This window comes from Agrilus planipennis, unplaced genomic scaffold (assembly GCF_000699045.2).
Source record: "Agrilus planipennis isolate EAB-ADULT unplaced genomic scaffold, Apla_2.0 scaffold5, whole genome shotgun sequence".
In the NCBI taxonomy this organism is placed as follows: domain Eukaryota; kingdom Metazoa; phylum Arthropoda; class Insecta; order Coleoptera; family Buprestidae; genus Agrilus; species Agrilus planipennis.
Genome location: NW_020442468.1, coordinates 1,838 through 24,278, shown reverse-complemented (window position 1 = coordinate 24,278; position 22,441 = coordinate 1,838). Strand labels below are relative to the sequence as shown.

Here is a 22,441-nt window from a genome sequence, read left to right as displayed (position 1 = left end):
AGATGAAGATGTTTCCGAGAAAACACGACGCGTATGGTGTAATAGAAAGAAAATAAGTTGAAATTACTTCCCGTTGTTGTTTCGTATAATAGGGCAGTCTGAGAATTTACACGTTAAAATATAGGCGAATGTGTAATTGGATAATGCTTTTAATCCATAAATTACAGAGTCTGACTAACGATAAGAAAAAGGAAATGTTTACGGCAGTGGTTTCCAACCTTTTTGTACCTGTGCCCCCCTTTAAAAAAAAATTGTTGCGCCCCCTTAATTTTTCTAACAATCTAATTTCGTAAATACTCGACTGATATTCCAGCAAAAGTATGGATGGATGTTTTAGCATTTGTACCCGAAAAATTCGCGGCGAGGATTGTGGATTACGCATACCTATTTCGCTGATTAATTTTTTTGACAACTATTCGACTTTGGTTTGTATTCGAAAATGATATTTTGGAACAGCTGCATGCCCCCCTTGCAACAGTCTCGCGCCCTAGGGGGCGCGCCCCACAGGTTGAAAACCACTGCTTTACATAATACACGAAGAGATGGTTTTCAACAGTAATCTAGGATATAATGTCCTAAATTCCGTATAGAAATACAAAGAAAAGTTGTGAAGTTTCTAATGCTTGTTTTGCTATGTCTTAAAAGTAATCTTCTACTTCTAACTAAAAAACTAAAATATTAATTTACACGAAATTAAGAATACCACTATCAGTCGTTTCGTTTCATGTTATTTTGTTTGGATTTGTAGTGACTCTAGCGTATGTTTCGATAAAATTAGAAATCAATTTTGAGCGCTAATAAGTAATGCTAATTTTTCGAATAAATTTATCAAATAAGTTGGAAAATAAAGGAAAAGCGGAACAAATTTTCTGCGAAGTTAAATCTAATAAATTGCTTGCCGATATACAAGAGCCGAAAAATTATATCTCTCATAAATTATTTACGCACATAAAACACGAGTACTTTTATTCAGAAAGTAAATCTGAAGGAGAACGTCTTCATTACTTTATGTTGCAGAATAATCTACATCGAGTTAAAGTTACCCGGAAAACGGAATTTTTTTATCAGTTTGAAGAAGTATTAGAAAAAGTAAGAGAACAAAGAACACTATATAAATCACCAATTGTAAGAAAAAGGAGAGATATGATGGTAAAACACCTTCCAGGGCATAAAAGGTTAGTTAGAGGCAAAATCAACAGCAAAAACAGGAGTTAAAAGGGGTAGAGGTAATAGTCCTTAAATTAGATTAATATTCGAAAATAACTAGAGGTTTAGTTTGGGTTAGTTTTTGGAGAAATGGGATGATTTGGTCATGATGGGTAGGAATGGATGTGCGTGACGAACCAGTCTTCAGACTGAAAACTTTATGAATATATCAGACGTGAATTGAAGTTTGGAACTTATTGGTTTCCATCAGTACGACAGAATACTGTCCCACCCGGTGCTAGTTAAAGAAAGAAAAGAATACATTCAGGAAATTTAAGTTAATTTTTGTTCATCATCAACGCGATGAATTTACGTACCACCTAACAGGTGGTTTTCAATAGATTTCAATATTCGTTGCTTATTAAATTTTTAAACACGTTACATGAAAGTTCAAAAGTCAAAAACAGTCAAATCATTTATTATTTTTGGTGGTTTTGACCGTGTTTTCTGTGGTTTTTGTCAGGATTTGGAAAACACTAAGAAAAAGGAGAGTTAGGTTGGTAGAAGACATGAAGGGTTATTAGTTAGACATATATGAGAACCAGAAATAGGAACAGCAAGGGCAGAAGAGAATCTAAATTAGGATGATCCAGAGTGGATGTGCGAGTTCAACTAGTCTTCGAACTTACGACTGTTGATTACTATGATGATAAAGAAAAATATAAAATTTACCAAAAAGAAGAGTTAGATACCTACCAATTTCAGTAGGCATCGGAAAATGGAATGTTTAGGAACCGTTGCTTTTTTTTTTAACTTTAGCCATTGTAATGTTCATTAATACTTCTAATTAGTAAATAATGAATGCAGTGATCAACCATTCAACGTCTAAAATGGAACTGCAATTTTTTTAGCCTTGTAATAGCTAACCTTGGAATAGATTCATTTATTTATTTTTAGTGTTAATAACGGTTGCTAAATTAAATAATTTACCAGGTAGGATAATAATCGTATAAGCATTTACAAGTCTTAAAAGTTCAACCCAAATTTGGATTTAGCAAAAGTAAAGCATGTACCCATGTAAAAAAAATACGACCAACAACTTGCGATAAATGAGTCTTCTCATACGTTTGTGTATCTATTAGATTTTCTTGATTAGGAATTGGTTGCAATGTCGTCAATGAAAAGATAAACTATTTTTTATTAGTATCAAATTTATGATCTTTTTACTACTGTAAATGAAATTTTGGCCGGTCTAGCTGCATTTACCAATCTTCATTCGCATCGTAAAACTACGACGATCTTGCAGGAATTAAACAATTTAAACCCTCTTCTTCCTTAAAATAAATTAGCTAATAGTCTAAAATGCATAAATATATGTTCTCTATATTTTCTTCTTCTGCGACCACATAAAACAATTTTTTCTATCCCTTGCGAACAGTATTTTTTTTCTGAATCAAAGGTACCTTATGTTCTTTGCTGTATCCCTGACAATGTGTATACAAATTTTCATAAGGATCCCTTGAGTATTTAAGGAGTGAAATGGTAACAAACAAATAAACAAACAAACTGACATTCCCATTTGTAATATTAGTTAAGATTTCAAAATTTCATACATTGTAGGGAATACTATTTGAAATTGTCAGTTATGAAGAACTCCAAAGAGTTATTTTCTTGATTTTAAGTCATATACACATATAATACTAAAAGTAATATATGCATATATATATATTCCCTTCTCCTTACAGGATTTATGAGTAACCAAGAAATATTGAAAAATGCTCTGAGGAGATTTATAATGAACACGCGAAATTGATGATTGATTGCCAGTGTTAGCAATAAAGTCACTAAAAATGATTAAATACTATTCTTATTGTGTTATTGTACAAAAACCAAAGGCAGACTGGAACTCTATCGAAAAAGTAACTAAACTTATTTCCTTAATTTCCGTTTCGGTATTCGCTTTTCCGTTTCGGGAATACTTACAATTAAACGCTGCATGCTTCACTTTCGCTTGTTGTGATATCTCGCAATAACTGTTTTCACTTCGAATTCACTATTCAAACTGCAGTTAATGGCCTGCACGATCGCTTTTATATGAAAAATAATTGAACTAGAAACAGCGACTTTTTAAACACCGTTCCACCTTTCTTCAGGCAAAATTCACCAGAGTTGCAGCAGAAACCACGTCTACAGAACGGCGATTTCCTCTGCTAATAGACGTTGACTTTTCGAAATTAACCGCTCAAGACATGCATGAACGAATTTTTAGAGCTCTTTCTTGTTATTTCCATACACCAAAACATTGTATTCTTTTGTTAAATATCATGTATAGTAAGAAATATTGCAATCTTTCTGTACATATCTAACGAAATTGTAATAATACAAACAATTTTTAGTAGTATTTGTACTGGTAAAAGTGTTTGTGGATCATATAAACAAGTATTACTGCAATAAGAACGTAAAAACTCAAATGTAGGTTTCTACGTATATACCACTTTTTAGCAAAAAACCACGCAGTAATCCGTATAAATTCGGTCTCATTATACAGGTAATAAAAACAGCATTGTATGAAAATAAATAAAATTAAAACAAAAATACTGCGAATATAAACATAGGAGATGAAAATTTAGAAGAAGTGACTGATTTTAGATATCGAGGAAGTCAGATAAGTCAGGACGGAAGGAGTAATTGGGATATAAAGCAGAAGATAGCTCAGGGTCGTGTCGCCTTTAATAAAAAGAAGTCACTTCTATGCTCGCGAACGGTNATAATTCGAAGTGGTCTGTATTCTGTCGAAACTGCCAGACGCGGATCGCGATTTCGATCTTTTTGGATCTCATCAGCGCGTCGCAGGCAGCTCCGACAGAACACAGACCAAGCTTTACCTGCTGTCTTAACAGCGCGTTTTAGAAAATACCACAAATGGCGCGGTAACCTTGTTGGAGCATACGTAATCCTAAAATGTAGCATCGTACTACAGATGACGTTTACCGCGCCATTTGAACTATAGTATTTTCTATTATTATTTTAGTCAAAAACATTATTTTTTCAGGGGTCATCCGAGCGGTCGTGTTTTAAGAGGATGTTTTTGGAATGACACCTAGCATCTGTCAAAGGTAGGTTAAGTTAGGTTAGGCAGTTGCATTCCCAGGTTAGGTTTGCTTGATTAGTATCAATTATGTATTGTGATCGTTCATGGCACTTATTCTATGTTTAAATAATGCTGACTCGGACTATTTACTACCTGTATTGTAAACTTATTACTCACGACGTTTCGGTTGCTCTAAAAATCTACAATCGTTATCAAATGACAGGACATTAGTCTCATCAAAATCTTTTATTAAAAAAAAACCTTTCCATTACAAATTAGGAAAAAGTTAAATGAATGCTTCAAGGAAAACTTTGTCTGAATAATGTAAAATGTAAAAAGGGTAAACTAATAAAAATCCTTTTTGGGTATCACTTCGCTTTTAAGAAGTCCTCTTAAATTAAAGTATTTTAAATAAAAAAGATTCAATGCAAATCATTTGGCCTTTTTGAAGACATAAAACGCCTTCTTCCTTAAAGCAATTTGTATGCCTCGTGCATTTTTAAAAGACTTTTCAAAACACCGAAACTGATTTAAAAACAAATAAGAGAATAAAAGAGAGTTCCATCGATTTAGTATAAAGCGTAGATATTTTTAGAAAAACAATATAGGTATATCTTACTTTAAACAATAAATCTCTTACAGTCATGCTCATTTGAGTACAGCGAGACCAAGATCAAGACTATTCCATCATTTGTATTATTCTTGGTATTGCTTATTCGGCGTTAATCTTGGTGTTGCTCAAATACTTGCCATCACAATAATTATCTTAAATGCTGAAATATTCTGTCATACATGCGAGCTTGTCATGACTTTCAAAGAAAATAGTGTCGATAGTTCCTTAAATTGACCTTTTAGAAAACAAAATAGTACAAGGTACCTACACGAAAGAAGTAAAAATTATCGAAAAAAAAAATATTTTGACTCTATATCTCAACCAGGGACAAAGAGCACTTTCGCCAAGGACATTCTTGCCCTTTATCGAAACAGTGGTAAAGTTTCTTGTTTTTATATATATTTTGGTGGTAAAATCTAGTCAAGTAAACTGAAAATTTCAAATACTAAAAATTTTTTGTTCCACGAAAAGAATATTTAAGGTTGCTTCAAAGAGTACAACCCATAAATCCATTGGAAGGGATAATTTTTCGTTTAGTCTTGCGTATTTGTTCTTGGTCTTGGTTTTAATCTCGTTCATATTCGTAGGATCTTGGTTTTAGTCTTCGTCTTGTTCGTTTGGTCTTAGTCTTGATTTTGCTAGTATAAAGACATTTTCGCAACCCAAACCACGACTGCAAGACCAAAAGGAATTTTGCTCCTAGTACCCAGGTATTTCGCAAAAAAATTCTAGAGACAACGTAAAACAATTAAAGTTGATCATCGTGAGCAAAAAGATCAAATAAAACTATGTGGAATTGAACTAAAGAAAACAGTGAAATTTTACAGTCTGTTTCTAACTGAAAATAACTCCTTGAGTGTCGAGATCCATTTTAGAATTCTTAATGTTGTGGGTGCAATTTTGAGTTGTTGATCTTTTACTTACAATTAATTCCACGGGTACCTTTGAACCAGAATTCAAAATTTCACTTATTAATCGTTAATCATAGTAATTTTTATTTTGCGTATGTGCAACATTTACAGGAAAGTTATTATTTACTGGATACAATTCTCCCATTGCTACACATTGTCTAATCAAACTTAATAAACAATATTTAATCATAATGAACCTTAAAATTGAATACATTCTAGATTTATTGATAAAGGTTTAAATGCCTAGTAATGTTACCTTAGGTCCTCGAAGTTGCTCAAAATATAGACACCTACTAATTACTCATTATTAGATCAGCAGTTTTTATTCCAAACATAACATGCGTACAATGGGTTTTATTTCATGTTTCTTCTGTTTGTATGTTCGCCAAAGCGTTTTCTAACAACTTGACCAGTATGTCCAACGTATAACTTTGATCTTTCTGTGATGTTTTGTACTTGTACTGATTGAAATTAAAAATGCATTGCAATTGGCGAAAATTAAAGAAGAAAAGTTGTAAAATGTTCTTATTTAAAATGGTCGCATTTAATAAATTAATTATCCAGGTAGCATTATAAGAACATTAACAAGAAATAAACGGTCCTTTTTCTTTTCTTTTTATTATAGAGTAAATAAATTGTAACTACTAGATCGAAGGTGAAACGTTTTTTTAATAAGTAAGATTTATATTTATCCAATAACTGAAATATTTCACGAACTGAAACATATTTTACTCTCCAATTTCATTACCTTGTTCCAGAACTTCCTTAACGAAATAAAAAACCTGACAAAGAGGAAGACAACTTATAATTCTTTTCTTTATTCTTTTTTAATAAATCTGTTTTTTCCAACTTTATACATTAACTTCTCATCCTACCTCAAATTCGGTGATTGAACTTCCGCCGCTTTTTATTCTTCTTCTTCCCCCTTGAAAAACGAAAACCGAGTTCAAAACTTTCACCTTTCGTATTTAATAGATTGCCCGCTTATCGCGTAAGAACATGGAGATATTCCGATATTTTCGTTGCTCCAACGACAACTGAAGCTGCAAACAGCCGACTGGATTTCGCGGAGCGCGCTTTGAACACGCCAGATCTGACGGCGGCGCAACCAATATAATTTTCTGGATTCTGGACCGGGATGCTGCTCGCTGCCACGTAGACACGCAAAAATAACATAACGATAACACAATGCCAAGCACCCCCTCAAACGCATCCCGCTCCATGATTACTGGTTTTCAGTAGAAAGTGAAGTTAAGATATTGAGATATTTAACCATGTTATCAAAACAGCGTCCATTATTACAGTCTATAATCTACATTATCGGTAGATACCAATTGGAAACAAATGTTTTCTGTACCATACCCACATCAAATTGAAGATATTGGCATAAGTTCCTTCGGTTATGCACTAGTTACTTGAACATTTTCAAACGCGTGAAAGAGCTAAGGAAACGACAATGTGCAGGTGATTTCTTGTACTGTTGAGGTATGTACCTAGCACACATTTCCTTTGAGTGAAACCAGTTATTCCGAGGATTTCCCCGTTTGTAACTGATGCTAAAGAAATTTGTAGTATGGAGGCTGAAAACTGTGTGGCAGAACGCACGGAGTAACTTTGGTTGCAGCGTTTTCAATTGGAAGAATTGGGCCTTCAAGATAAACCCCATGCTGGAACACCTATATCAACGTATATCGAATCTTTATATCAAGCTGTAGAAGCAAGACCTAACAAAAGTACTCGTGAAATACCTGGAAAACTTAACATATCACAATCCAGCATCGGTTTTGCTGAACAGGTTCAATGGCGGATTGATGCGTCCAGACATTTGCTGGAGAATCCACTTGACGATCATTTCTTTAAAAGAATTCTGATGAAAATTGGATGTATTTTACAAATTCAGATATGAAAAAGCAATAGTTATTTCATGAATCTTCTCATAGTCCAAGTTTGACTAAGAAAATAGTAGAACTGGCTCAGGATAGGAATGAGATGAGGTTCGTGTCAAACCAGTTTTAGGACCAAGAACTGACGATTGACGATCCTATGGTAGATACGACCAAAATTGGCTTAGTGCACAATAAATTATTTGTGAGAATGGACGTATCTTCCTTATTATCTCTACACAGCCAGTAATGCTGGTAGGCGAGCAGTCTCTCCGGACTACGCCGGAAGGTAGGGCGGAAGGCCCTCTTCAGCCTGCTTTCAGGAATCGTGGGAATGGGTGGGTGGTGGTTCGGGTGAGAAGGTTGAGACGGACGAAATGAAGACAGAAGAGAATGAATGATTATCTGTGGAATATTATTGCCCCAGCATTTACCTAAGTGGTCCAAGAAAACCACAGAAAAACTTGGACCAAGGCAGAGACGGACCGGGAATCGAACCGGCGTCCTCCCGAATGCTAAGCAATGGCCTAATCCTCTAGGACATGTCGTTCGGTGCAAGTAGATATCCATCAACATAAATGGACCTTGTTGAGCATATTGAATTCCACTAAATGTGAATTGTACCACAGGTGGCGTTCACCACGCCGTTTGCAATAATTCATTCATCCCCCAATATTTATAAAAACATTCGTTAAGGAACACATTTCTTTTATTAAATAATACAAACATGAAAGATGAATAAATCTTTAAGTAACAATTCAAAGAGAACAACAACAAAAAGGGTAACAATTGTCAAAAAGTTAATATCCAAGTCTCTTTATTCGGTATTCTGGTATTTGAAGGGTGAAATAGATCGGAACCGAGTTCATAACTATAAACGAAACTATTCCTACAATAACTTTTGCGGGCCATGAAAATCGCACTGATGGTTCAGCAAAAATTCTGTTTACATGTTGGTAACTAACATGTCTCATAAACATCTGACCATTTGGTATCGTCCTTCTGGCCGTTGTAAGAATAGTATTCTGCAAGATGAAAATGAATAATATTTCAGAAATATATATTGCCACTTATTGTAATTTTCCAATCGGGAAATTTTCAATTTAAAAATCAATAGTAACAACTATTAGGCAAAAATCAATTTGGGTTTAGAAGAAATGGAGGTGTGCGGAGATCTATTCCAGCTTTACTGATAATAATAGAGAAGACGATAGAAAAAGGAAAGAACCGGTACATAGGATTCGAGGATTAGAAATAATAGGAAAACAGAGGACTCTACAGAAGTAAATAAGAAATAGGCAAGATAGGTTGGTAGGACGCCTCCTCAAACATGAAGGACTAGTCAGAGACATTAGAGGCAAAAACAGGAGTAGAGTTAGAAATAGTTATAAGTAGACAGGGGCGGACTAGTCATAAGGGAGTTTGGGAGAGTTCCCCCTGGATCCCCCCCCCACGGTACAGGGTCCATGGACGCTTAAACGTAAGCTTTTTAACCCATTAACCCCTGGAGATTCTTTAGATAACCAAAAATCGGTTGTCTGTAAAGTCGGTTTACTGACGATAGTTGAACGTCACAACGTCATAAGAAAATACTGATGGAACGATTTCATTTTTNCTCAATGTGGAAAATTTCACCCACTTTAATTACCTATGGATAATACTCTTCTTAATTTGCCTGCTGTCTCAAATTTTATAACACGATAAAATTTAAAATGGTTTAAGTTACTAATATTCATTTTAAAAAGGGACAAGTGATTATTATTAAATTATTTTTTATTCAACTTAATTATTAATAATTTTCGTTATTTTACTGAGATCTACCAGTACTGCTATATGTAGGTACCGCTTAGGCAATAGAAGCCCATGATAACTATTTTAAAAATAACCCGAGCGCCTTAGTACTATTTGCTCCGATCATAGATGTCGTAGCGGTGTACTTACGCTACAAGATGAATTACCTATTGCTGTAAATTTGAGATTGTGTTATTGTATCAACGAAATTGTCTCATGAATAACAAAAAAGTCGTACAACAGTGATAAATACCTCCTAGTTGTGTATGTTTATATCACCTACCTACAATGTACCCAATTTTAAATATATTTCTGATTTTACAAAATGCTGTCACAAACTGATACCTAGGCACTCATCATACAAAAAGTGTAGGTCGAAATTCTCGGTGAATAAGCAATTTTCGAGCAATCCTCCCCGATTTTGATTCAATTTTTCTCGCTCGATTTCTTTCTATTAAAAACTTTTACCAAATTTACAAAAAGTATTCGAGGTAGCCGTGATATTCTCCGAATTCTTTGCATTAACGAGCTCGTTAATTATGATTATCAGATTAAATTGAGAAGGAAAAAACGTCAGCAAGTCGTTATCTTCGTTAAACAGAAACTAAAAAGTTAAAAAATCGGCGTCAGAAGAGGCAAAAGAACTCGACTGCCCACGTGTAGCAGGTAGGTAAGGCGATACGTCGAAATCAGCTTTTATTTTACAATTTCTGCAAACTAATTAAACGCTTGCCATCTTTTGTTTAAGTGGTTTTGTTAGCTCAAAAGTTACTTTTATTAGTAACCAGGCAGTGAACGGACTTCTGACATTAAAGTTACTCAACTAATTGGGTTCCTAGCTAATTATTCGTTGAGTTAAATATGTACCTATACAGGGTGCCCCAATTAATAGCAGGCAAGGGTTTTAACCAGATGCAATAGGGAATCGTATGGTAAGTAAAGCAGCGTGATTAAAAGAATTTATAAGAAAACCAGACGGAGTTTCAATCTGGGCGTGAATTTGCAACTTATATTTGCAACTACGATAACAATTAAGCAACTACATCGATTAAAAATGTAAAAATGTAGTATACAGTCCTATTGAAAGTACCACACCTCGACATAGTATTAAGAACACAAAATACAACAGATATACTCGTACAACACTGCAGCTGATGGAATGCAGCGTTGCAATGTCGTTTATCCCTCCAGGACCGGACTGGCCTTTGACTGTACGATTTTCTCGAAAACGGTGGGCTTTCAGACTACTAAACATTTACTTAATTTTCTTGTTTTATGGTGTCCCATCGCCTCCTGCAAGCTTGCCACTTATTTCCAGGCTTAGGATTGACAACCTTGTGATGATGAGGTACATTTTAATATTCATAAAGGGCTATTAACCAAGGAGGTGGTTATAAAAATTAGCATTACAAACTGAATCGTACGTAGATATTCAGAACATCACGCTGTATAATGAATTACTAGCTTAATGAATGTCATCTGCAGAGTATTACTGCATTTTGTGGAATTCAAAAATGTTCTACAAGGTTCATAATGATATTAACTTATCGAACTGAACCTATAGTGTAACTACCCCTAGATGGTAGACACATAACCAAACAGAGCCGCAAAGTACATACCTATTTATGCTGGTATTGGGTCTCGTCTGCACGTCGTAGACATTTCCAGCACGCTGTGGAAGACGATAACAAAAAAAAAAGAAATAGAATTATACGACACCTTCTAAGACGTGAAAGGCTAGCTAGTGACTTATGAGGACCAAAGACAGACAGGGAACGACCTTGATTAGATTACTGTTTGGAAATATCAGTAGTTAAGAATGTGACATGTTTTTCGGGATATGTACAAATGGGCGCATTTTTAATCTACCTGTTCATTCATTCAATCAAAATGGGAAGAATTGGAAATGCTAATAATGACCCCATAGTAAAGATGATCTTTGTAAAATGCTTTGAGTCGAACTCGCACATAAAAAATCGTCAACTTCTCTTTAAATTTAAATTTTGCGTTTCAGTATGTCTTATTAAACTAATAAAAATACACTGTAATTTTATGTGAGATACTAAGTCTAGATAAATCACAGAAAGTTTAACAACCATTCAAGTTATGCAGTTTAATTAATTACAAAACTCAAGATACCGAATCGCTTTTAGAAACCTTCCTTCCACAGTTCGAATATCTGTTATCATTTTCTTGGCTATTGTTTTAGTTACAATCTGAAACATCTCTTTGTGCTGCTTTTATTCTTCCGTCCAATAACAAGAGACTGCCGTGAGCTTGTAACTTCGTTCATTCTGAACGTTTCTAATTAAAATTAACGATTCCATGGTTCGGAAAATTCAAAAACCAGTTTACGAATTATCATTTGGAATAAAAATGAAATACCATCAGTATAACACAGATATCAAACGAAAGCCACCCAAATATAACACCCGAATCAAGGATTTCGTACCATAGAAAAGTATCTGTGTATATATCTATTAAAATGTCTCATATTGTGAGGCTGGGTTATGTTAGGCTAGGTTAGGTTAGGTTGAAATGGACCAATTATTTTATAGCAGGAAAATGAAACGTTATTCACCCAGGTACCAATAAATCGTTCGGTAGTTTAAAGGTGAATTACTGAAATAAGTTGATGATCTAAATAGCTGTGCGAAGGGGGTAGGTAATTTTAGACTGCGGCAAATTAGCTGGCGGGGTAGTGACCCCCTCTCCTTAAAGTTTATTAAGTATTTAACCGTTTATTGTATGAAATGATATCATTTGTTATATTTTCGTATTTAAGCCAAACAACTATCTACATTCTCATTTTTTTTGTAATTGTATGTACCTATCTAACAAACGTACAAATGGATAGTATTGTCACATCAATATAGGGTTCCATTTGGATCTTTTGGATTTGGAATGAGTAAGGAATTTAGGGGATTAATCCCTTAAACCCCTAATACATTTCTTATGGCACTTCNAGTAGGAGAGAGACAGATGTCGAACGCTGCCGAACGCGGAGGCCGATTGTGCCTCTTTGTCGCTCGTTCCGCGCTCTCGCTTGCACATCAAGCCTTAAATGGAACGCCTCAGAGCGAGGTAACACCGCATGAGTCATGTTTTTTCGTGCGTGCAGCCGGCTCCATCGAATTATAAGACGTCACGTCAAAAATTAAGTAATTATAGACAGAAGCAAAGTTTTCGATACCAATAAATGATACCAACAGAAAATCGTTGTGTTTAGTTAATACATAAACAAAAAAACAGCGTTGAGCTCTTCTTTTTAGACTTCTTTTTTCTTCTTTGACTCCTAGAATTCCCGGGCCTTTTCATAGTCCCAGTCCGCTCCTGATAAACCATGTGGGATGTCCTAGTTTTAGGGAAATACAAAGATTAGCTGAGGATAGGACAGAGTGGAGACGCGTATCCAACCAGTCTTAGGAATGACGACCTTAAGATGTGTGAAAATATTAGAAGCTTTCGAAATGTGGTGTTAGAAATGAAGAGATATTAGAAAGAGTAAGAGAACAGAGGACTCTAGAGAAGTCAATAAAAAGTAGGCAAGATAGGTTGGTAGACTACCTTCTCAGGCATGAAGGTCTAGTCAGAGACATAGTAGAGGCAAAAACAAAAGTTAGGAAGGGTAGAGGTAGACGTAGATTAGGTGACTGTTCGCAGATAGTTAAGGATATGGGTTATTCTAGTTTTAGGGAAATGCGAAGATTAACGCAGAATAGAAAAGAGTGGAGGTGCGTTTCCAACCAGTCTTAGGACTGACGACCTTCTAATGATGAATATGAACATGTGTGGACTAGAGATGAAAAATCGAATATTGGAATGGAAACTGACGAAACCTAATCTACGATATTTACCTGATTTGCCTTCGCAGCGCTGTCCAATATCCTAGCAAATTTGCTAACATCTTGCATCCTTTTTACCGCTTGCATCTAATAATTACACAAAATTAATTGATTGATTAAGTGTATTATTAACATATGATTTCCTTTGTATTACTTACCTTTCTTTTTTAATTTTTAAGAGCTTTAAGACCACAAGTTGCCTAAAAGTAGCAGAAATTATGACAGGAATACAATAACAATTAATTGTTTCTTTGGTATCTAGATCGGGTACGGAATATTTGAGCATGTACCAATAATAATACCTATAAGCTACACTGCATGAGTATATGAAAACGTACGATGATTTTGCCATCGGATTTGGGGCATCTAATTTTGACACGACGTAACCGCTTGTAAATCAGCACCACCAATATTCATCAGATCAACCCGGTTGGTTCCGTAACTCATCGTAATACCGCTCAGGAGGGCGCCACGCGAAATCCGTCGTACGACTCAGCAACGCTACCCTACCACGGAAGGCTACCGTCTCTTAGTACCACTACCAGTGTTCGGAACCGTACGATAATTATCGTACACATACGATAATTTCATGTCTACGTACGATGTACGATATCATATTATTATCGTACGCAGATTGTACGATAATTTTCATGCATTCAAAATTTATTTTATTCTAACCCTCTCCGACAATATCACGAAGACTTTTTCTTATTCGCGAATATTTTTTTTCTTTTTGCTCACAGCGCTATAAACATTTTTGTTATACGCAGTGTTAAATTTAGAAGAACGTGCCTGCAGCAAAAGAACGTTATCATGCTAGTATATAGATTTTTCCTCGGCAGGTAACATCCCTTCGTGTTGGTCACCAGATGGGTCGATGGTCTTCCCATCCACAATTTTGTGATTGTAGTCATGTAGTCACTAACCATAGCCTAAGGTCAAAAACACCCCACTAACATACCTCCATCCCCTATATCTTGTTATATTTAAGTATTTTTCTATCTATTATTGATTTTTAATTTAAAGGGTGGGGGTAGTTCAGGTCTGTCTTTTTACACGATTAATACAAGTAATTTACTAATTATAGTGATTATTTTGAAAAGTACGATAATTTTGCTCCATGTACGATAATTCTACGCTACAGGTACGATAGTTTCCTCGCTTCAGGTTGTGAACACTGACCACTACCCTAGCAGTACCGCGCTGAGCTACCCCTACATAGGCGAGGGTGAATAAAAGGAGCTTCCAGCTCTCAGAATAAACGGGGAGAACTCTACCTCGAGCTCCTCTAGCAGCTTTCTCGTTGATGGAACACTAGAGCGGGAAAAATAGAGAAAGAACTCTCCTTCCAGGAGCTACAGCCACACTACAACGGCAGTGTTCGGAACCGTACGATAATTATCGTACACATACGATAATTTCATGTCTACGTAGGATGTACGATATCATATTATCGTACGCAGATTGTANAATTCGGATGCAATTCGATGCACCATCACCATCGATTCAATCGTCACCAACAAGTTCTACGTCACCCAGTTTGTTTTCTCTCTTCGCTCTTTCGTAATTGATTTCGTCTTCTTCCCTTCTGTAATTGCCTCCATGCTTTTGCATCTTTCCGGACTTGTACAATTGCCTGGCCTCGTCGTTGATGAATTCCGCGTCATTCGTTTGTCGTTGAATTCTTGAATTTAGAAGAGCAGCGTCGGACTCTTTAACGGCTTCTTCTTCTACTGCTTTTGCTTCTTTTTTAGAATCTGCTTGAGAGGGTTGCTCAACGGTTTGTTGAGGTGCTTGTGGTTGTTGTTGATCGACATATTGAGCTTGCTGTTGAGTCTCCTGTTCGACTTTTTCTCCCTCTTCGTCGTCATTTGCTCCAGCATGATTTAAGTCCCAATAGTGTTCACCATAACCGCCGTCTTTATCGCCCCACCTTATCTGCATTAAGTTGGAAAAAAAATATTTAAATAAATAAAATGATCGTATGGTCACAATTTTCGCTGTATGTTACATATTTTCCTAACCATTCGTGCGAAAACCATGAAGGTTTCATTGTACGATTTACTTAAAACTTCATTTCCTACTGTTCTTTGTATAAATTCATGATATAATCAATTTTGAAGTACTAATACTGTTTTTATTCGGGTCCAACGCCCTTAATTAAAGTGCTTTAACCTTTGAAGTCCCAATTACATCATAAAATCCAATTACTTCGAATTACTTTTACTAAAGGCTTTCGCGACCGGTAGATGAACTGTTCCAATTCGGGTGTTGGAGTTGCTTCCTAACGTTTCGCTACGAAGTGACGAGTTTCTTCATAGGTCCTTCATTTCCGATGTTGAATGTCCAGTCCAATCTGAAGAAGTTTTCCAACACACGACGGCTTTGAGACCTGAATCGGAACAGTTCACCTACTGGCCGCGAAAGTCTTTACCAATTTTAAAATAATCAGTAATTCGAAGTAATTGGATTTTATGATTTAACTGGGACTTCAAAAGTTAAAGCACTTTAACTCGGGACCTTGGACTGAGGCCTTGGAAATTTTTAGTTAGGTTAGGTTAGGTTAGGTTAGGTTAGGTTAGGTTAGGCTAAGTTAGGACTTTGCCCAGATGTCCAAGCCACCCTACTATAAGTAGATATAGAAAATATTTAAATGCAACGAAATTCTTGTTCTTTTTCTTTAAAATGCCATAATCCTAAGAATATTTTCAAAGAAATGGACAATTAAAAGTTTTTCATCATTTAAACGAGCAATTTTCTATCAATGAAAAGTAATCTGTACTGCCTAACAGCTTCATTCTTTTTTGGGAATATTAAATCATATTCAACTGGATGAGCATCTAATTTAACAGAATTTATGCCGTGTCAGTCGAAGTGATTGCACTGTATTTCCATTTTTTTCCTCGCGAAAAGGGGAAATTTAGATGATAAAAGCGCTATACAAAGGAGACAGAGGAAAAAGCAATTACTTAGTCCCGAAAATACCAGCACGAAGTATAGCTTTAAGAGCTCAATAAAAAAGATATCTTTGCATTCCTATTTCATAATAACATCGTCATAGATAAACAGAAAAAATTTGCGTTCTTTAAAGTTGTTTTACATTTTCAATAGGTAGTTTAAGTTTCTATGACAAAATCCAACGGACTGTCAATTTTTGTTATTATTAACTAGTTCTTCCCCCCTATCAACCACTGTAAGCTTGAAACTGTTAGCAACATTGCTTCAAGTGGTCGAAATTCTCTTTTGTGAACAGTACTATGACGTAGTGTCGGCCATCATTGTTTTTAATTGTTGCTGTTGTCGGCCATCATTATTTTCTAATTGTTGCTGTTGTCGGCCATCATTCTTTTTCAATTGTTGTGGCATTGTTACTGATGTCGGCCATTATGTTTTTTTAATAGATGTATAGTAATCAATGATTAAAATTTAAAGGAATTGTTTGTAAATAGGTATGCAACACATCGTACACTTCAGCATAAGAAATTGCTGATACTAACTACGTAACACTACTTTGTCCTCATAATTTCATTTATATATAATATTACATATTACCTTTCCCTGACGAACATTCTTGTTAAAATCAGCTTTCTCGAAACGTTGTTCCCACTCATCTGGTGTTTCTCTAACATGTCCAAATTCTAATTCGTGGGGTGAATTTTGGGCACTGTATATGTCCCTGTAGTAAAATAAACATCACTAATATTAATTTGTTGCAAAACGATGTTACAAACGATAATACAGAACATTATCGGGTACAAAACCCTACAAACTGTAGCGTTTATAAAACTACTTACTGAAAGTATTTGCTTCCTTTTTTGATACTGTCTGGCACCTGGGACTCCACAATCTTTTTTTCCTTACCGTCCTCAGGCTCAGCGTATCTCTTAATAATCACCGACCGTGAGTGGGTGATTGTAATCGCAAACACCCCGAACAGTAGCAACATAAACTGCAAAATGCAGAAAAAAAACTATCAACCTTAAGAAAATTAATTAAACGTTGAAATGATCGTCTTGCATATTTTAATAGAGCCAGAATGATTTGTCGATCAGGACTCAGGGGATGACCAAGTTAAAGTAAATAAAAGTCAGTCTAATGTTTTATTAGCCTCAGAAGGCAAATTTATTAAGAAACCAGGTTTTACCCTCGGCTTTGCTCGCGTTAATGCCTTAAATATGTATCAAAAATCATCGACGACCACATAAAACTAATTTTTATATTCCTCAGGAAAAGTATATTTTTTCTGGATAAAGGCACCCTATATTCTTTTCTGAACCCCAGACAATAAGTGTAAAAGATTTCATGATAGGTTTTACCCTCGGCTTGAATACGTATAAAGATCGTCGACTACCACATAAAACAAATTTTTAAGCCCTCGGCAACAGTAGATATTTTTTTCTGGATGTAAGATACCCAGTTTCCCTTTCTGCACCCCTCACAATATGTGTACAAAATTTTATGATAGGTTTCACCAGCGGTCTCGATCGCGTTGATGACCTAAGTATATGTCAAAGATCATCGACGATGATATGAAATTAATTTTTCTATCCCTGGCCAGCAGTATTTTTTTTTTCTGGATAAAAAGTGCCCAGTTTCCCTTTCTGTATCCCTGCAAAATTGCATGATGATCGGTTGAGTAGTTTAGGGTGAGAATTGGCAGCAATCAAACTTACATTCGCGTTTATAATATTAATTAAGATTAAATTAAGTTTTAAGATAAACGAAATGTAACAATAAAAATAAATTCTGAGTAAATTTCTGTTAGTAAATCAAATTCAAAATATAAATTTTATCAAAATAAAATGCTTCTCTGCTATATGACTATCAAACAACTCGTTGATAGTGTCATTCAATCGAATTCCAAAAAAAATCAGAAACGTATTATGATAAATTTCTCCAGTTAGCAATACCTCCAACCAATTCCGGTGAAAATTTATTTGCTGACGAAAGAGGGTTTAAAAGGGATTTGTATCTTCCATTAAATTTTCTTCAAGCAAAGTTGTGCACAAAGCTTATTGTAAATTTGAAAGCACCAGTCAAAGTCGGTTAAAATTTATTGAATACATTTAGGAAATAATATACTTCATTTACAAATCCCTTCCCTGATTTCAAATTTCATTTTCTTATATCATATTGTATATCTGACACTTGCCACTTATTTTAAATAAAATTAGATTTAATTGTTGATAATCCAAATTAAGTCATCATAGAATCATTAGGTAAAATGAGACATGAAGTACTGGATATGACGGACGATAAATACCGCAATTGAAAGACTTAAAAGTAACAAAAATATTTATAAGTTGTTAGGTACAATTGAAGTCCGGCAGAAGTTAAGTGAATAGGCACTAAAACCTCCAAAATTCCACAAAGCGTTTAGAAACCTAAAATTTACGGTCTGTAACTGAGGATGATGTCCGGGTGTGTAAACTTTTTATGACATTTTAATAGTTTACATAGTAGTATGATCCAATTTAATGAAAAACAAGACAATATTTCACACCGTTTCGATGGAAAAAGTTTCATAAAATCAATATTACAACGTATTTTCATCAGCACTTGCTTGTGTTTCTCAATCAACAGCGTATTGTACAAATGTAATTTGTATTCATTGATATATCCTTGCATATTTTGATGTTGATCATTATTACATGACCTTTTCTTCTACTTTTAATCTTCAAAAAATCTAGACCAATTTCGTTAAGACTNCCCCCTTTAAAAAAAAATTGTTGCGCCCCCTTAATTTTTCTAACAATCTAATTTCGTAAATACTCGACTGATATTCCAGCAAAAGTATGGATGGATGTTTTAGCATTTGTACCCGAAAAATTCGCGGCGAGGATTGTGGATTACGCATACCTATTTCGCTGATTAATTTTTTTGACAACTATTCGACTTTGGTTTGTATTCGAAAATGATATTTTGGAACAGCTGCATGCCCCCCTTGCAACAGTCTCGCGCCCTAGGGGGCGCGCCCCACAGGTTGAAAACCACTGCTTTACATAATACACGAAGAGATGGTTTTCAACAGTAATCTAGGATATAATGTCCTAAATTCCGTATAGAAATACAAAGAAAAGTTGTGAAGTTTCTAATGCTTGTTTTGCTATGTCTTAAAAGTAATCTTCTACTTCTAACTAAAAAACTAAAATATTAATTTACACGAAATTAAGAATACCACTATCAGTCGTTTCGTTTCATGTTATTTTGTTTGGATTTGTAGTGACTCTAGCGTATGTTTCGATAAAATTAGAAATCAATTTTGAGCGCTAATAAGTAATGCTAATTTTTCGAATAAATTTATCAAATAAGTTGGAAAATAAAGGAAAAGCGGAACAAATTTTCTGCGAAGTTAAATCTAATAAATTGCTTGCCGATATACAAGAGCCGAAAAATTATATCTCTCATAAATTATTTACGCACATAAAACACGAGTACTTTTATTCAGAAAGTAAATCTGAAGGAGAACGTCTTCATTACTTTATGTTGCAGAATAATCTACATCGAGTTAAAGTTACCCGGAAAACGGAATTTTTTTATCAGTTTGAAGAAGTATTAGAAAAAGTAAGAGAACAAAGAACACTATAGAGATCACCAATTGTAAGAAAAATGAGAAATACGATGATTGAACACCTTCTGAGGCATAAAAGGTTAGTTAGAGGCATATCAACAGCAAAAACAGGAGTTAAAAGGGGTAGAGGTAATAGTCCTTAAATTAAATTAATATTCGAAAATAACTAGAGGTTTAGCTTGGGTTAGTTTTTGGAGAAATGGGATGATTTAGTCATGATGGGTAGGAATGGATGTGCGTGACGAACCTGTCTTCAGACTGAAAACTTTATGAATATATCAGACGTGAATCGAAGTTTGGAACTTATCGTATTGGTTTCCATCAGTACGACAGAATACTGTCCAAACCGCTGCTAGTTAAAGAAAGAAAAGAATACATTCAGGCAATTTAAGTTACGTTTTATAACCCTTGAGTTTGTTCATTAATCAACGCGATGAATTTACGTACCACCTAACAGGTGGTTTTCAATAGATTTCAATATTCGTTGCTTATTAAATTTTTAAACACGTTACATGAAAGTTCAAAAGTCAAAAACAGTCAAATCATTTATTATTTTTGGTGGTTTTGACCGTGTTTTCTGTGGTTTTTGTCAGGATTTGGAAAACACTAAGAAAAAGGAGAGTTAGGTTGGTAGAAGACATGAAGGGTTATTAGTTAGACATATATGAGAACCAGAAATAGGAACAGCAAGGGCAGAAGAGAATCTAAATTAGGATGATCCAGAGTGGATGTGCGAGTTCAACTAGTCTTCGAACTTACGACTGTTGATTACTATGATGATAAAGAAAAATATAAAATTTACCAAAAAGAAGAGTTAGATACCTACCAATTTCAGTAGGCATCGGAAAATGGAATGTTTAGGAACCGTTGCTTTTTTTTTTAACTTTAGCCATTGTAATGTTCATTAATACTTCTAATTAGTAAATAATGAATGCAGTGATCAACCATTCAACGTCTAAAATGGAACTGCAATTTTTTTAGCCTTGTAATAGCTAACCTTGGAATAGATTCATTTATTTATTTTTAGTGTTAATAACGGTTGCTAAATTAAATAATTTACCAGGTAGGATAATAATCGTATAAGCATTTACAAGTCTTAAAAGTTCAACCCAAATTTGGATTTAGCAAAAGTAAAGCATGTACCCATGTAAAAAAAATACGACCAACAACTTGCGATAAATGAGTCTTCTCATACGTTTGTGTATCTATTAGATTTTCTTGATTAGGAATTGGTTGCAATGTCGTCAATGAAAAGATAAACTATTTTTTATTAGTATCAAATTTATGATCTTTTTACTACTGTAAATGAAATTTTGGCCGGTCTAGCTGCATTTACCAATCTTCATTCGCATCGTAAAACTACGACGATCTTGCAGGAATTAAACAATTTAAACCCTCTTCTTCCTTAAAATAAATTAGCTAATAGTCTAAAATGCATAAATATATGTTCTCTATATTTTCTTCTTCTGCGACCACATAAAACAATTTTTTCTATCCCTTGCGAACAGTATTTTTTTTCTGAATCAAAGGTACCTTATGTTCTTTGCTGTATCCCTGACAATGTGTATACAAATTTTCATAAGGATCCCTTGAGTATTTAAGGAGTGAAATGGTAACAAACAAATAAACAAACAAACTGACATTCCCATTTGTAATATTAGTTAAGATTTCAAAATTTCATACATTGTAGGGAATACTATTTGAAATTGTCAGTTATGAAGAACTCCAAAGAGTTATTTTCTTGATTTTAAGTCATATACACATATAATACTAAAAGTAATATATGCATATATATATATTCCCTTCTCCTTACAGGATTTATGAGTAACCAAGAAATATTGAAAAATGCTCTGAGGAGATTTATAATGAACACGCGAAATTGATGATTGATTGCCAGTGTTAGCAATAAAGTCACTAAAAATGATTAAATACTATTCTTATTGTGTTATTGTACAAAAACCAAAGGCAGACTGGAACTCTATCGAAAAAGTAACTAAACTTATTTCCTTAATTTCCGTTTCGGTATTCGCTTTTCCGTTTCGGGAATACTTACAATTAAACGCTGCATGCTTCACTTTCGCTTGTTGTGATATCTCGCAATAACTGTTTTCACTTCGAATTCACTATTCAAACTGCAGTTAATGGCCTGCACGATCGCTTTTATATGAAAAATAATTGAACTAGAAACAGCGACTTTTTAAACACCGTTCCACCTTTCTTCAGGCAAAATTCACCAGAGTTGCAGCAGAAACCACGTCCACAGAACGGCGATTTCCTCTGCTAATAGACGTTGACTTTTCGAAACTAACCGCTCAAGACATGCATGAACGAATTTTTAGAGCTCTTTCTTGTTATTTCCATACACCAAAACATTGTATTCTTTTGTTAAATATCATGTATAGTAAGAAATATTGCAATCTTTCTGTACATATCTAACGAAATTGTAATAATACAAACAATTTTTAGTAGTATTTGTACTGGTAAAAGTGTTTGTGGATCATATAAACAAGTATTACTGCAATAAGAACGTAAAAACTCAAATGTAGGTTTCTACGTATATACCACTTTTTAGCAAAAAACCACGCAGTAA

The 22,441-nt window shown here is 34.6% G+C and overlaps 2 protein-coding genes and 1 long non-coding RNA gene across 3 annotated transcripts in view; all 3 read right to left on the bottom strand.

The window, feature by feature from the left end:
* The window catches only part of LOC108734770 (potassium voltage-gated channel protein Shaw-like), a 118,258-nt gene extending 111,455 nt beyond the window's left edge, over positions 1-6,803 (bottom strand). The window contains exon 1 of the mRNA XM_025981279.1: positions 6,637-6,803. The gene's annotated coding sequence lies outside the window, so the exon portion shown is untranslated. The remainder of the gene's footprint in view (positions 1-6,636) is intronic.
* A 1,532-nt stretch (positions 6,804-8,335) lies between these two features.
* LOC108735228 lies at positions 8,336-13,529 on the bottom strand. The gene is made up of 3 exons (XR_001937545.1): positions 13,439-13,529; positions 13,293-13,367; positions 8,336-8,669 (listed from the first exon to the last, which is right to left on the bottom strand). It is a non-coding gene; the product is annotated as an uncharacterized LOC108735228 (long non-coding RNA).
* A 1,227-nt stretch (positions 13,530-14,756) lies between these two features.
* On the bottom strand, positions 14,757-21,989 carry LOC108734759. Its single transcript, XM_025981337.1, has 4 exons — positions 21,905-21,989; positions 17,075-17,229; positions 16,833-16,956; positions 14,757-15,218 (listed from the first exon to the last, which is right to left on the bottom strand). The coding sequence occupies exons 1-4, from the start codon at positions 21,917-21,919 to the stop codon at positions 14,787-14,789; spliced, it is 726 nt and encodes a 241-aa protein (XP_025837122.1). The 5' UTR covers positions 21,920-21,989; the 3' UTR covers positions 14,757-14,786.
* Between the last annotated feature and the right edge of the window lie 452 nt (positions 21,990-22,441).